This window comes from Rissa tridactyla, chromosome 7 (assembly GCF_028500815.1).
Source record: "Rissa tridactyla isolate bRisTri1 chromosome 7, bRisTri1.patW.cur.20221130, whole genome shotgun sequence".
In the NCBI taxonomy this organism is placed as follows: Eukaryota; Metazoa; Chordata; class Aves; order Charadriiformes; family Laridae; genus Rissa; species Rissa tridactyla.
The window spans coordinates 48,513,848-48,530,203 of NC_071472.1; the positions used below are offsets into that span (position 1 = coordinate 48,513,848).

A 16,356-nucleotide genomic window follows, 5' to 3' on the forward strand; every position below is an offset into this window, starting at 1 on the left:
ACGTCTGGAACACCAGGAGCGTACAACTCGTACAACTTTATTGTAACAGTGGAGGAAAGTGAGTTATGAAATTAGCGTGCCCATCACTGAAAAGACAGTGCCTGGGTCTGCTGGCTTTTTAGCACGTGTTACCAGAACGTGTGCCGGCGCGCGTGCCTGGGGTTCAGAGAGCTTCCCTTTATGGGCAGCAACAAAAGTCCCCTGTCACAGAACCACTCACACGAGCAAAAGACATTTCAGTTACTTAACTGTTACCGGAGAAGGAGCTCGCAGTATTTAATTAATCTCTTGGGTTTCCCTTCTGTTTTCGCAGAGCCAAAAGCGGTACCATGAAGATATATTTGGGGCTGTATTCCCACATGAAGTCAAAAGAGGTGTAAGGGCTTTGTAACCCACCAGCCCAAGAACAAATCAACTGATGTTTTAGACAACACTTTGCACATCTGTCATTTTCAAAAAACAAGGGGTCAAATCCTCTTTCTTATACATGTTAAATCACACACGTGTATATGATTGTAGGATTTTACTTTTAAACCTCAGCCTTAATTAAGAAAAAATATTAAATTTAACTTTCGTTGCTATTTATTCTGAGACTTCTTTTAATAGATTATCTTAACAGTGAAGATGCAAATTATGTTTTTTTAATACTGTCTGTGCTAGTATAAGTCTGCTGGGTTTTGTAAATACAGGGAAAATATAGAGTTTTTTACTATTTAAGCTAGAACTGAAACCTTGTTTTTGAAATGTATTGTTTATCTTTGTGAATTTATTTATATCAGATTGTTTTGCTGTGCATGTTATCTTCACTTTAAAGCAAGTAATTGGATGGTTGTGTCACTTGGAAATGTATAGTCACACACCTCATTTGCAAATGAGATGATAATGTAATGGTTTGTAAGTGGAAGTACCTGCTGTACACACTTCAGATGTATGCACGTGAGGAGGTAGTAGCTGTGAACTGGCAGTAAGGCTCACAAAATTCAGAAGCACTTTGGACATTTGAATTCTGTGCGCAGGTTTACTTGATTTGTTTGTAATAAAAGCTGCCTTTATATTGATACAAACAAGTTGCTGTGGATTAAAGGTACCTCTTTTTGCTATTGGCTTCAGCCAAAACCTGTAGGGGTAGGTAAGTAAGTTCTTGGGTTCCGGGGAAGTGGGTTTGGACTCCGACCGACTCTCCTTCTGTACGCAGGAGTTACGCAGTCTGCCCAAGAGTAATTACGCATTTTTGTTACTGCCAGGAAAATGGGAATTTGCACCATAGATTGTGAGACTGGCTTTTTCAAACTGCAAAAATATAAACTAGCAATGAGAGCAACATCTTTTGCCCTAGTTGTATTTTGACTTTGGCTCTTTCTATGCCTTGCAGTTATATCAGAGCCTTTAGTTCCTTCTCGAAAATTACCAGGGCTATATGATCAGGTTAAAAAGCTTAAGGTGAGATTCTCCTGTCATCCCTTGTCTCCAGGAGCCGGAATCTGATGAAGGAGGAGTTGAGACTCAAAAGTCAGCAGTGCCATGTCTGTATAGTGTGTTTCACCCGTGCTTCAGGACAGCCTTAGCCATGAGGTCAAAAATACAGTGTAGATGAAAGCATGTGGACAGTGATGGCAGAGAACAGGACGTATCAGACAACAGGTACAAAGAGTAAAGAACAGAGGAGATTCCTGGCAAGTGCAGAGTCCTGGTGGGCACCTGGTGTATATACACCGTGAGTGTTATCTCCTACTTTGGTTAGTTAGGGTTTTCTGATTTTTAGGCTTTTGAGGTAGGATAGAAAATGGAACGAGTAATTGTGCTTTCCATTAAGAAAGTTCTCAAAAAGCCGTGTACGTGACTAAGGAGGTGAACTCCCTTGCTAGGGTGCTTTCTTTGTATCTCAGGTGTCTTTTCAAGTAATCACTTACTCCAAAGTACTACCATAATCCTTTATAAATGCTTGTGTACTAAAGGACCATAGTTCACTTTCATTTGGAGGCTCAGAAACTCGGGGGGAGGGGGGGAAAGGGATGCTGTTTATACCAAGTTGAAAGCAGGCTGGGGTGCCCTGAGGTCATGTCCTGAAGACGTGAGACACCATTGAAAACCGCCAGCCAGGGAAGGAAGAATCTCTGTTCCTTCTTGGGCCTCTGACAAATCAGAGCAAGAGGCACAAGTGTTTGTTATCGGCTCAGAAGGTGCATGACTTTCCATTTATATATGCTAAGTTGATGAGGCAAGTCTTATGGGGGGACCTTTTCATCTTAATTCCACCACTGCAAAAATTTCCCCCTAGCAGAGAGGTGAGAAGGCAGCTAAAGGAAAGGATTAAGAAAAGCAGAGATCCGTTTTAATTCTTCATGAATTTATTTGAACTGGTCCCAACTGTAAGTTAACTTCAATTGCAGCACTGATCTGAAGCTGTGTATAATTGCTTTTTGTACAGAAATAAATGGGGAAGATAAAGTGCAGATGTTAAGGTCAGTGGATAATTATTCTATTCCAAGATAAAAACCAAGACATCATTTAAGAAACCAGATACAAAATACACCTTTTAAAATCCTGAAGACAGTCAAATCGCCTGTTCTGCAGTTATTGAAGTGTTCATTACAGCCCCGAGTCAGTAAAGGATTTAAGCACATGCATTAGTTAAGCACTTGAGCAGTGCTGCTAGAGGCAGAGGAACTATTCTGGTCTAGAAGTTACTGGGATGATTGTGCACCTCACTCATTTGGGACCTGGCTGCGGATTACAGACCAACACTTTCTCAAGCAATTAGTGCCTTGTTTCATTAACACTTAAGCCCAGTTTACCTGGCTCTAATGGCATTCAGCATTGAAACCAGGCTGCAAGCCAAGGCGCCAGAGTGCAGACCTTTCTCTCAGCCTGGTTCTCTGGCCATCTCTGGTTGTTGGTGAATTCCCTTGTGCTCTCGGGTACAGGGGGATATGGCTCCGGCTAAAGGGCAGGTTGCCAGGGAGAGTTATTGGTCCCAGTGCTGGCTGGGTGCATCCAGGGGCAGGGGGTAGGTGCTCCGATTGCTGCCCTATAGCCCCTAAACACGTAGAGCTCAGCTGTATGAATGTGTTTCTGAAGTGCATTGAGCAATCTAACATTGATTGATCACGATAAGTCTGTACATGCTTTTAACCTGTTTAAGTAGCTTCTATTAACTTAAGCTCTTTCCTTGAGGAAAAGGAAAGGAGTATGTGGCTAGGTTACATGAGCACGTTATTGCCCAGCTGAGAGGTAGCAGAAGTTCCGGCCTTGCATTAGGGTAAGTGCTTGGGGAAGGTAAATGTCTGCAGGTGAAGTGGCTGCCCAGCCCCCTGCTGTCTGCCGTGCTGGGGGGAGCGGGGCCGGGGGGGACAGGTGGGGCTGATCAGTGATGAGGGACAGCTGGGCTCCTGGGGAGGTGACGAGGGACAGCTGGGCTGTGTGGGGCAGAGCTTGGAGGACGGTGACTGTGTGGTGGTGAGGTGCGAGGCTGACGGGCACTGGGACGAGGAAGGCAGGATGAGTTTGGGTAGGTGAAAGGCTTTTATTTATTTATTTTAATTTAAATTTATGCATTCTGTTTTAGCTGTGCAGAGGGGTTCATTTCCTCGAACGCGTATTCTGCAATGCAGGGGTCTGGGTGGATGGGGCCTTGCCGGCCCACAGCCCCGCTGGGAGGCCAAGGCTGGGCCCTGAGGGCTGAGCTGCTGCCCGGTGCGGGCAGGAGCAGGCCGGGCGCTGAGCGGGGACGGGACGGTGGTGTGCTGGGTCCGGCTCTCCTTCTGCTGCTGCGGTGCGTCCGTTTGTAGCCTGGTCTATGTTCCATGGGTTGTTGTTTAGTCTTGGTCTTCTCTGAGTGAGCCGCCGTTTCCGTGGCTGCACCGAGATGCTCGGCGTGCGCTGGGAGGAGCGTTGGGTGAGCAGGAAGGTCCAGCGGGGCTGGTGAAATGGTTCCTCTGGTTGTAAGGTTTAAGATGCAATTGAGTGTTAGAGCGCAGCTGGCTGGAGCTACAAACGGGCTCTCCTTGTGCTTGAATTTGTCTCTGTTGAGGTGTGAGTACTGGTTGCTTCAGAAAAAAGGAAGGGGAGGGGGGAAGCTTTTGTTGTCTTTCAGAGAAAACAAATTCTTGGGCTGTTCATCAATGAAAGAGAAATATTGTAAAAAGGCTGTTAAGAATATGCTCTAAACAGGAGGAGTAGTGTATAAATCATAGGTTAACAAGTGGTTTTAGGCTTTCAGCAGGAGACAGGTATTTGATTTGAGTTTTTGCTAACAAAATGTGCTTTGACAGACTCCCTCGATGGCTGCTAATGCTAAGTGATGTCTCACTGTGATGTATAATGGCTTGTCCGGCTGTGCAGGGGATCTTGTCTCTACACCAGAGCCCGGCTCAGAGTCACGTCTCCAGTCTGGAGCGTATGGTATGTGAAGGGACAGCAAACCATTAGTGCTTGTCAGGTCTTGGGGACTGTTGTTTGTCCTGGTTAACAACGCACCCGGGGGCATCGTCTGCTCCCTGGCCAGTGGCCGCGGGGCACCGGTGGTTTGGCTCTGGGGCTTCTCGGGCTGTTCCACCTTGGCTGCCCCGGCCCCATGGGCTCGGCTCTGGGCCTGGCCCAAATGTCACTTTGGGAACCTCGAAGCAGCATCACTCTGCTGGGGCTCTTGGTGACCATATGGACTTTGTCTGGGTCAGCTGGTGCCCAAAGCAATAATGTGAAATGGCTTTCCTTGCTGTGACCCTAGGAGGGTGGCATGTTGCCTGAGGGACTGGGCTTCTCCTACTCCAGCGAGTGCTTCAGTAAGGTGTCGTTGACTGTGGTTTTCAGGGGGTGCAATCTCTTCTCCTGCCTTCAGACTCACAAGGAGTCGAAACCCCCAGAGACACAAAATCCTCAAATTAAACAAGTGAGACCAAAACTTGCTGTACGTCCCTGATGGGATAAAGGTGGTGAGGGGGCGTGAGAGGCACCACAGAGCTATTTTTGTGGGAATGAGACCTTTTTACGTGACAGGAGCTGGCAGGGTGACCTAGTGACCACCAGGCTGCTGCCATGTGCTGCGGGTCCCTGCAGATCAGCTGGAGCCGCTCTGCACCTAGGGACGATGTTGAAGTGCCTCTCGGTGCAGGGTGAGCGCAGTTGTGCAGGGAGCTGCGTCTCTGGCGGCTCCGCGGAGGGCTCTGTGTGTGCCCGTGCCCCCCTCGGGCAGCGGCCGGGCTGGCGGCTGCTCTCAGACCCCCCCAGGCTGCAACTGCTGGGGTGGAACCGAATACCAACCTCAGTCCACAGCTGGCGCAGTGTAACCTTTATGCTTCAGGATGGTTTGTGGTTGGTTGTTGTTTTTTTTTTTTTTTTTTTAAATTAAATGCCCTTGCCCTTCAAGTTTAATTGAGAATTAAATTCATTATTTCTTATTCTTTATGAAAGAGAACAAAGCTCAACTTATCTTAAGCTTTTTATTGTTTGCATATGAAAGATCTAGATGCGATGGATGAAATGCAAAATTGCGCTTTTATAATGCCTCGGCCTTTTCCCTGCAGGACAGCACAATGCTGCCGTTATTTTCAGCAGAAAGCTGTTTGGCAGCAGCGTAACGTTCCCGGGATTAATTAACACGCTGCGGCGGCCCCTGGGCCGGGGGGAGCGGGGCGGCCCGTGTCTCGCCGGCAGGGCCTCTCCCCGCGCCGCAGGTGCAAAGGTTTGGCGGGGCCTGGGGGGCTCCGGGGGCCCCCGGCGAGGGCCGGGACGGTGCCCGGGTCCCCCAGTCCCTGGGGCAGCGGGGGGGCAGAGCCTGGGGGTGGCCGAGCCCGGAGGCTGCGGAGCTGCTGCCGCCTCCCCGGGGAGAGCGTGGAAGGGCCGGGGTGAGGCGGGCGGGGGCCGGGCAGAGCCCCCTGTACCGGCGCGGTGCGGAGCGAGGACGGGGACCGGCCACGGGGCTCGGGGAAGGGCCTGGAGTGGGACGTGGGTAGGAAGCGGCTTCTCAACATAGACCAGTGCTTCAAGAAAACGCAGTGGTGGGGTTAAACCACGAAATAACCTGACCCACGTCCAGGGTAGAAACCTTTCTTCGCCAGTTGCTGATGGGCTCGCCAGCTCTTCAGCCGCCCCCGGAGCCTGGTGCGGGGGGGGCGCTCCTGCGAGGGAGCTGGAGCTGCAATTAAGGGCAGCAGCCGCGAGGAGGCAACCAAAGCCCAGGGAAGGGCTTGTGCCCGAGGCCACAGGAGCTTCTGAGGTAGCCCAGGGCTGGTCACTCCTCCCCCTTTTCTGTGGGATGCGATTTGTGGCAAGAGCCCGAGTTACAGCAGAAAGAAAGCGAAGAGCTGGTGCTCCAGCCTGTTATAAAAGCTGAAGAAAGAGTTTGCCAGGTGTGCCGTAACTGAGGGCCTCTTAAATTTGACTTGTAAGAGGAAACAAAAGGAACCAGGCTTGTAGAAAAGGCACCCGCTTGTCACCTCGTTTGTGGCAGGGTGTCAGTGATTGGCAGCCAGTATAATGGGAAGAAAGCAAATGGGCGCAAAGGCCATAAATTAACAAGTCAGTCTAGTGAAAGAAAAGCTGTAATACACAGCAAGGGCTATAGCAAAAGCTGTAATGTGATTTTTATTTTTTTAATCTTATCTTTTTCTTACATGAGCTAAACCTGAGGCTTCTCTCACCCTTTGCTTCAGCCTGTTATTCCAGGAGCTTCTCTGTTGCAATGGGATTTCTAGAAACAGGGCCGCCGTCTGTCAGGATAGCTGCTGGTTCTTGCCCGATTTGGGGAAGGGTTTTAGCAGGCGCTGCCTCCCCGTGCCCCCCGGGGCCCAGCCGGGCAGGGCAGGGTGGCTTTGCCTCGTGTCCCTGGCCTGGCAGCGCGGGGGCTGCGCTCTCCCGGGGGTGTCTGGCCACGGAGGGGGCTGCGCCCGGGGCGGCCCTCACCCATGGCAAGGGTCCCGCTCTGGTCATTTACCCCCAAAGGGTGACCTTTGTGTCGCCCCGTGTCTGTCAGGCAGAGGGAATGGGGAAATGCTGAGCCATGGAAGGGATAGGGAGGGGAGTGCGAGGAACCGCAATAGGGGATGGCGGAGCCGGTGCCCTCCCTGCGCGTCAGCTGGCACACCACAGCAGTGCCCAGCCACTGCCCTTTCTTCCTACGCACCTCCCACGTTTTCTGGCCTTTTAAATATATTGCCTTGAATTCCTAACTTTAGAGCAGGGAGAGCATCTCCTGCTACTTAGAGAAAGGTGCGTCCATCCGGGACTGGGGCCAGGGTGAACATTAACTGGGTGTGGGAGTGGAGATGCCCAGAGCACCTTCTTTTGGCGCTGGCTTTTGTGAACTTCCCAGGACCCAACACCATTTAAAAGTCTGTTCTGGGAGGGGTTGTAGCCTCCCAGCGCCACCGCAGTGTGACCCGCTGCACGATGGCCAACGGCTCAGTCCTGCAAATCCTCCAGCACGGGCTTTTCTGCGCCGTGCGATGTGTTAGTGGGTCACTATGAAATCTGCTCGTGTTTTCCTCTCCTTTGGCTACAGGTAGATGGGGGGGGAAAAAGGTCAAACCACAATTCTGTAACACTTGCTTTATCCAGAGCAAAGATTTATTCACTGAAAAGATTCCTACATATCCAGAATTTCATTAGCATAGAGTGCACTCTTTTTTTTTTTTTTTTTTTTTTTCTGGTTGCATAAACTAATACAGAAACTGTTGTTAATACTAACAATTTTTAATTAATTTAATAGCAATTCTGGAAGACACTCAGTTGATAGAAAATATAAAAAAAAATTTTTTTACTGTACAAAGTTTACATCACATTTGAAAAGAAAACGTGTCCATTTTCACCATATTACAGACTCCATTTACATTCACTACTGACGCGTGGCTTTTGTAGCAGCATTTACAGCCAGCTTCACATTTACAACCCGACATGGCACAGGCTCGCCTGCCCCGCGCCCTCCCGCCAGCACAGGAGGGGACGGGACGCGTGACACACAACAGCGCAACCAAGCGACTCCCGCTTGGTTTGCGACACGCAGAGGGGTACGAGCTCCGCTCCCCTCACCGCTTCGTCGAGTGCTGTGTGTCTCACACCAGCTGATTAAAACAGAAATTATCCCAGAGCCAGTCATCGGCCTCTCCTCTCCGATACACTGGCTCCAGGAGGCTGGGTTTGCTTTTGAGAGCAATTTATGGGTGTTAAACGCAAAAGCAAGGTCAGATTGAATTGGAATCCCAAATCTCGTGTCTAACGGCCGGTTTTGGAGCGTGGAGCAGCAGGGCCGTGTTCCCAGCGGGGCACTGGGGCAGTGCTCAGCTGGGACGTTCCCATTAGCGTTCGGCGCACGTTGAAGTGCAGCTCAAGGATGTGAGGTCCCAGGCCCTGCCGAAAGCAGGGGACACACAGCCCAGGGCGCGGGAGTCCGCACAGGCTGTGTGGGAATTGGACCTGAGGGCAGCCACAGGAAGGACAAAAGGTGATAGGTTTTTTTGTTTGTTTTTTTTTTTAAATTGTTTTAATCTGGCTGGTCATCCAGCACTGGCTGTCCTCCTCCTAGCCAGTTATCTTATCAGAAAAAAAATTGAGAATATATTGCTTGTTCAGCGTAGCTCACACTTGCAGAGCAGCGTTACTGCTGGTGCACGAGGAAACACTGTCTATGTGCGAGCTGGGCGACTGGTTCCCACACTGGGGCGTTCCGGGTGTCCCGGGTCTCGGGACCCATTCTGTGCACGGAGATGCAGGAACACCCTGTGAGGAGCCGCTGCTGCCCTCAAACGCAGGGCGAGCTGAAGGGCGGCTCGGAACCCCAAGTCGCAGAGCAACGCGCCGCAGCCGGCAGCAGCCGCCGCGGGGCTGTAGGGCCAGACGCAGAGCGCCGCCGGGGGCTCGGCGTGTTGCTGGTGCAGAGCAGCACCTCCCTCCCCGCTCTGGGTCGGTGGTGCGCGGCTGTTATTTAAGCAGGGAGAACAACTTCTGCTTAAAACTGCTGACGCACAAAACTATCGTGAGAGAACAGAGGCGGGTCGTCAAGACCCCCCCAGTGGTGCAGGTTAAATACTCAGTAGAGCTGGAGGGGGTTTATTTGCTTTATAAAGGTGGGGAGAGGAAGGTCAGGAGAGCACCGCAATGCCACGCTTGGCTACCACCCACCCATTTTACAGCTGAGACACACTTAGAAAGTCACTCTATCCAAATATTTATAAGAGAATATAACTGACTTGCACGTAGCTGGAGTGAAGCTCTCTGCTCAACAGAACTCAGGAAATACTTTTGCCACTTGATTTTCTACAACAGTCAGCCCCCCGTAAGTAGCCAAAGGGGGCACCTGCCCCTTTGCCAGCACCACAGAGGACTTCAGAGCCCCTCTCCCCGTCAGCCTCATGCCAAAGCCTTGTGGTGGCAGTGAAAGGGAGGGGGGGGCATCTGCGTCTGCGTGGGTGAATGGGAGGGATGAGGGAGCCTCTGCCAACGCTGCTGCAATTGTGGGATAATGCCTCTGTCACCTTAAATGTGCTCATCGGCCGTCTCCTTTACAACCTGGATATTACGTGGATAGGGTGTGCTTTGGGTTTTTGGTCTTAAAGTTAACCTTTGAAAGACGTCTGAGCTGTTGGGTTGTGTCGGGGCCTCTAGAGCAAGATATGACTGTCCTGGCTACAAGATTTCTGTCATTCTTAGTTTTCCCCAAAACCACTGTTTAGTCCTAAATTTTTTCAAACAAGTAGCTTGCAAAGGGCAATGTGTCAGGCTGCAGGAGCCAGCAACGCTGCGTGTGTATGTGGGGGGGGGGGCATTGCCTTTGAATGTCGTGCCAAGCCCTGGGCGTCAGCCCCTATTTAATGCATTATTTAGGGATGGCTTTTTCCCTTCTCTCGTCCCTCTCGCCGTTCCCTGCCACTCTGGAAAATGTCTTTTCTTCTACAAATGAAACGGTTGAGTCGGGTTGGTCAGAGTTATATTTCCAGAAATGCTGCTCGTTTAGGGGACTAGGACTTGTGCCTAAAACTTCAAAAGAGGAATTTGGCCCCTGTGCACAGAGTTGTATCAAGTCGTGCTTTTATTTTTTTTAAAGGCCAGCAAGTGTTAAGCTTCCTCCAGGATTGTATGAGGACAAGGAGCTTTCAGTGTGAGTTCTGTGTAGGAGAGTGCTCGAGTCTTTAACTGAGACCCAGCCTACGTGACTGGAAACTCTCCCAGCAGGAGCAGATTTGTACTGGTGTAACTCCAGAGCTTGGGCCCACCCCGCTGAAATAGACCTCAGCGCTCAATGGCTGGTTTGGGCAATAGGTTGATTTTTACCTTAAGGAAAGAAAATTGCCCTCTGGAACTCCCCCCCCCCCTTGCACTGGATGCGCTGCCGTTCTGAAACAAGCTGGTCCCACCGCTCTCGGGGAAACAACTGCTTTGCAGGCAGACGGTCGGTCTCTTTACCACAGACATGAACAGGAACTAGAAATAGTTCTTTCTTTCAGTGCTATTTGAGAATGGCTGTAGTTAAACTTGATTCACTGTTTATTATGTTTAAAAAATATAGTTCACACAAAAGTATCATGTAAACATTCTTTAAATAACTGCTGGTGCTCAGGCAGAATTCAGACTTTACAAACACCACGGGACTGGGAAGTGATGGTCGTGCGGCTTTCGGCGGCGGCTGCCCCAGTTTCAGAGCTCGGAGGATTGAGTGAAGGCTTGTGATGTTTGTGTAAGGAGGCAGACAACATTCTCACAGACAATCACACACCACGCTATAGCTTTTGATTACTTGGTTCCAGGATTCCCAAGCCAAATCTTTCAAAACGCAGGACAACTTTGCTACTGTTAATGCTGAAAAGAGCAGGGAGGGAGAGGAGAAGGGAGGGGGAAAGGGTTACTTATTTTTCATTTTTCTTACAAAGCTACAGTTCTAGAAAAGGAACTACAGTGGGTTAGATTCTGATCTCATGCAACTTCAGATCACCCAGAAAAGCAGCTTAAGTAATTAAGCAGCAAACGCATGAACCTATTCATGCAAACCCCATCAGCAGAACCATACAGCACAAATCTGCTTTGTCTCACGCTGGAGAAACAGGAGCTTTTTGGAAGTCCCTAAGGTGGGCAGGAGCCCAGCACTTGTTATCAACGGGCACTCGGTTTCCTTGAAGTAGAAGGGGAGGAAAAAATGACTTACAGAAATTCATTTTTAAGAGAAAGGGGTGTTTTGATGAGCTACAGCAGTTGGGTAAAAAAAACCCAACAGAACAAACGCAAACCCATTTGCTCCTCTTTATAGACTGTAGCAAGTGCATAAAGATGTCTTTTCCTTCACCCTTAAACTGTTAGCGTAGCTAGAAACATTCTCACTTCCAAGCGCATCCAACACAGACGCGCTCAGGTGCCAGCAAAGCAGCCAGCCTGCATCTGGGGGGTTCTTGGTGCATATTCTTCTCTGTCCCTGTCCTCTCCCCTCCAAAACAAGATATTTTTTCAAAATCACAAATTGGTAAAGAATGGAGAAAGACCTTTTCTAAAAAGGCACGTGTTTGCTGTGTTACCTACAATCCTGGAAAGCCCCTAATGTTGCTGGACACTTTGCTGAACAGGGGCCGTAAACAGAAGCAAACCGTCAAATTCAAAGCACTAGCTTTGCAAGGGCGGGAGCTGAAGGCAGCTCTTGCTTCCCTGCTCTTCTACACAGCCTTGTGGCTGATCCCAGCTGGGCCACCCCGTCCGGTTCTGGATACTCCTGGCGTGATCCCGGTAGGGCGAGGGACTGCAACCTGCTCCAGGCAGGGTGAGGCCCAGCCTTTTTTCCACTCAAGAATTGCAGCAGCTTCATCCAGCCCCTGGCAAAATTGTCCCTGGCTTCAACGCTGGCTCTGGTCCCGAGGGAGAATCGGCACAATCTTGTGGGTTTGCAGAGCAAGGGGAGCGTCCAGCCATCGGCCGTGCCTGTGAGAATGTACCTGTCACCTTCAGTCACAAAGCCACCGTCCAGACTAAGGATGCCAGGCGTGACCTCAGACTGACGTGAGGATGCTGCACCCCTCTGCCTCCCAGGACATGCACAAGTCACACCAGTTTTGGAAAAACCCCCACCCTGCCGGGCCGGACACAGAGGGCCCGCTGGCGCTTGCACTGGTTAGTTAGAGAGCAGATGACCAGAGCCTTTCCAGGGGGAGTTACAGCCTGCTGAAACGCTTCCCAAGTGAGAGATGGCCACGTTGTTAGACAGGAACTTCTCGCGGACAGGAGTTGTTATTCAAGCTAACAGCCCACACCAAGCGGAAAAAGGCAGAAAAGGAGAATTCGGATATAGTGTTGATTACGTCCATGGGTTAATTTCGTGGTTTGTTTTTGCTTTTTTAAATGGAAGGTGATTGTCCAAGTTGCTGGTTAGGATACAACACATGGAAGCATGCAAGGTGGAGCCCGTTATTGCACCAGTAGCTACAACCTACAAAGAAATACGGGAGGGAAGGGAAAAAGACACCGTGAGAGTTAGTTTTCAGTTATTTAAAGCAAGCCCTTGAGAACTACATATTATAAAGCTTAGACCAGAATAAAGCATGGGGTTAGTGCAGTGTGTCTCACAGGGTGTGAACGCCTGTGTCTGCAGTGGGGTTTGACTGGGAGCAGGTCTGTGGCCGGCCTGGCTACAGAGAGCCTCCCAGTTTGCAGGGGCTGGACAACAACTGAGCTGCCTGCGCTTTCATTGCAGGGAGCACTGATTCAGCTGTCATGCTGATAATTGATACTGACACTTAAAGTACTTCTCCCCTATTAAATGCTTTGAGCAGAGAAGCAGTAGTAATGTATGCAAATTGACGTGAACCACTTGTGGGGGCGGAGGGGGGTGTCAGCCCGTCTACCCAGGGAAAAATGATCAGGGTAGCGACTACACCCGACATCGTTCTGCAGTTCCACAAGCTGTTCAAAAGTAACTCCCTAAGGAAACACTAATCCAAAATAATCACTTGGCAAATTGCTCTGGAATTGAGCACTCTCCTGAACCGGCTGCCCAAATGGGAAGCGTTACTTCAAGTTCATGTCCAAGGAGATGTTGGAGGACAATGGAGAGCGTGACTGTCTGCCTGGGAATGCACAGCCAGCCCGGGCTCGCTGTCTGCTCTGGGATCTCTGGGCAGGGAGCTGAAAAGATCGAATCAGTCACCAGAGTTAATGATCCGACACCAGTGGATGTTACTGTACAGAGAAACGAGGGCACGAAAGTGTTGACACACAGAACCATAGTGCTGGAGTACAGTGTGTCTCTGTAGAAAGGAAAAAATGTCACCAAAGGGCACTGCTGTTTCATGCTCATTACTGGCAAAAGAACCGCTGTAACATAACACAACTTAAAAACAACGATCTTCCTCTGAGGCAAGGGAGGATTAGCTTCAAAAAAAATAGGAAGCAATGTCCCAAGTGAAGCTGGATGTCTTGAAGGAATGGGTAACGGAGAAGCACGTCCTCAAGGCAGCTGGGTACAGACCTGCCCAACACAGGCTGCGCCTGGAAACAGGCCTTGGTACGCTTTGGCCAGACAAGGAAAAAAAATTGTTTCTCTTAAATTAGGACTGAGGGACAGATAAGCAGCAGCAATTACACGCAGGTCCATTTTTTAGCTCAGATTTTGTAGGTTTTTCTTTAAATTTTTATTTTAAAAAATCTAGACAATTGAAATCAGAAGGAGCGAAGCGTAGCTGTGACAGCTCTGCTGGGGCAGTGGGTGTTCGGGGAGCAGAAAGACACCCTCCCTCCCAACGCTGGGCCACAGCCCAGAGGCAGTAATGATAATGCAAAGAACAACTGCCAAATGTAAGGCAGTTGTTGTACGCTTTTACAGTGAGTGCTGTGCTGGGCAAATGTACCCGTCTAGTGCAAGGAAAAAATACCAGGCGGTTCTACTTCTCAGGGAGAAGTGAGCAGTGAGCCTTCAGTCTTTGCTGATAATAGTGTCCTTTTGTATAAAGATGAGGCCACAGTCTTGGAGCAGCATTCCGCATGTTAAAGTCGTTAGACATCGTAATGTATCAGGGATCCAGTACAAGTGTTAGGGAAATTGCACAAGAGACAAATGGTGAAATTTTCAACCAAACCCCCAAAGAAACCGCACCCACCAAAGCACAGAGTGCCGCGACAGTCACCAGAGAAGCAAACAAGCATTTGGTTAGTTGTGGTGAGGTATTGCAGGAAGATTGTGAAGGGTTATGGGAAAGGAAGGGGTAGATTAAACATCAAAAAAGGAGAAAAAAAGAGAAAATACTAGAGGTTCAGTAAATGAAAATAAACACTAAGCAAAGTACGTAGTAAATGGGCACTGGTCGCAAATGTGTCTGATCTTCCCCCAGACTTTGAGAAAAACCACTGAGGTCACCAAAATGTACCCTTGTGCCTAGGAGAACCCTAAGTGTGTCCCTGAACCCAGGCTGGCTGTCCCCTCTGGAGCCGGCAGGGCCAGCCTGCTCGCTCAAGTCCATCGGAGCTACTGGGATAACAGCAGGCAGCGGGGGAGCTGAGACAACTGACGTGGAACTGGTCTGGGGTGAGGGTTCAGTCTTGCGGCTCCAGCAATCGTATCTGCTTTGCTTCCACTTGATCTTAATAGAAGTGGAACTGGGAACCACCCTTCCCCGAGAGCGACGGGTTGCTCGTGAGAAGGGAGGCTGGAAGTTTTAGTCCTTGTGGCTTTATGCTCATCCAGTCTGAGCTGGAATGAGTTCTATATTCTGGTCTGACCTGTCATAACCGCTGACGTGGGACATACAATCGGGTGTTTTGAGGGACCTCTTCCAGTTTTGACAGTTTACAGATGCTGGATCTTATGAGACCTTTCTTCCCCTTATGAGACCTTGCGACGCAGAAGCTGACTTTGAAAGCATCACGCTCTGACAGGGATTTACAGTAACTTCTCATGATTTATCTTTCCTTGGTCCAGATCTTGACATAATTCCAACTTAGAGATTCAGCCCAAACACTGCCACTCATTGCTAGCTGTCAGTTTACTGCATCATCAGGATTTCAAAATCACTTGACACACGATTACCACCTACTTTGGTAATTTTCCCCAGAAGTCAATTATTCTGAGTCAGGACTAGCGCTGCGTTTCGTTATCTGCCTGTGCAAATTGAGTGCTCTCCCATAAAGAGGAGGAGGGGGTTGGATTTTTTTCCCCACATACTCCTTGAGGAACTTAGGACTCTATCAGAATTTGACAGTTCCGTTTCAAAGGGAAGTGGCGGCACATTCTTTGCTCCTTCCCTTCCTCAGTCAGCACCGGCCATTATAGGGGAAATTCTAACCACTTTGGGGTCAGTGTGGGCCCTTTCCAATACTGTTGGTAGATACTCTGCGAAACCAAACATAAAGCTGTATAAGTAATCTACTGAAGGAGGGAGGTGAATATGTTAAAGTAGGAAATTAACTGTCTGAAGCACACAAGCTTAATTGCATAATTTCCTAGTAACTAGAAAAGCAGAACACCGTTACTCTCCCATCAGAGGTTTGACAGCCCCCAGGAAGGCAAAATAAAGGACAGAAATGATCAGTGAGCAAATTCTGAGCGGCATAAATGTTCTGAACAGCAGCAAATACTCACTCAGCAGACTTCCAGAAATGCCCTGGGTGCGAGAGCCGACGATTCAATTTTGGCAGTTTTTCAAGCATATCCATGAGGACAGTGAAGCTAGGTCTCTCACCGAGATCGAACGACCAGCACGCTGAGAGAATTTCCTGCAAAGGGTATTTGTGGCTCATTATCTCCACTTAGTTCCCAGGTCAACTGTGCAGACCAAGCAGCTGATTGAGCACCGTGACTTGTGCGAGCCCAGCCAGAGACAGCGTTTAATAGAGGTCTTGGACATTCTTATAATCAAACAGGATCCTGCAGACCAGCGGACATCCACTTCTGTAGGACAGTTATGGGCAGAGGCGTAGTATCTAACCTGGTGTCCCATTCTAATCTCTTCTCTCTCCTGCCCTTTTACTTGTATTATAACTCTAAAGGTAAATAAATCTCCTCTTTAAGCAGCTCCCTCTTTTCCTGATAAATAGCTATATGGAAGGATTCCTGCAACTGAGGTACTTACGTTGACTTCTTTCCCCAAACTAACAGTTGCAAGGACTTGTTTCACTCCTTCGCCACTTCCAATCTGCCAGATGAGTGCTTCTGCAGGCTGGTTCTTGAAAGGCCATTCTCTCGCTTGGAGCTCATACCACACAGTCCTGCAACATCAACGGACAAATCAAGCCTTTGCCTGCTCTTAAGAGAAAGATACAAAACCCTGACTCCGTTCCCATTTCTTCAGATAAGCTCTGGAAGGTGTACAAGGCTGTGCAGCAAATCCCTCCCACCACACACACCTCCCGCCCACGACTTGTGTAGTAGCTGAGAAAAAGCGTCCTAGCTAGAAT

At 49.4% G+C, this 16,356-nt stretch overlaps 2 protein-coding genes across 4 annotated transcripts in view; one reads left to right on the forward strand and one right to left on the reverse strand.

Annotated features, from left to right (window-relative positions):
* Nucleotides 1-1,054, forward strand: part of NOS2 (nitric oxide synthase 2) — a 35,203-nt gene extending 34,149 nt beyond the window's left edge. For all 3 annotated transcript variants that reach the window (XM_054208734.1, XM_054208735.1, XM_054208733.1), the window contains exon 29: nucleotides 314-1,054. In XM_054208734.1, the coding sequence (XP_054064709.1) occupies nucleotides 314-391 (78 nt within the window). In that variant the 3' untranslated portion in view covers nucleotides 392-1,054. The remainder of the gene's footprint in view (nucleotides 1-313) is intronic.
* Nucleotides 1,055-8,698: 7,644 nt separating this feature from the next.
* KSR1 (kinase suppressor of ras 1) overlaps nucleotides 8,699-16,356 on the reverse strand; it is a 70,457-nt gene continuing 62,799 nt past the window's right edge. Inside the window, exons 18-20 of the mRNA XM_054208438.1 lie at nucleotides 16,032-16,167; nucleotides 15,542-15,675; nucleotides 8,699-10,788 (exon numbers count right to left, since the gene is read on the reverse strand). Coding sequence (XP_054064413.1) covers nucleotides 10,710-10,788; nucleotides 15,542-15,675; nucleotides 16,032-16,167 — 349 coding nt within the window. The 3' untranslated portion in view covers nucleotides 8,699-10,709. The remainder of the gene's footprint in view (nucleotides 10,789-15,541; nucleotides 15,676-16,031; nucleotides 16,168-16,356) is intronic.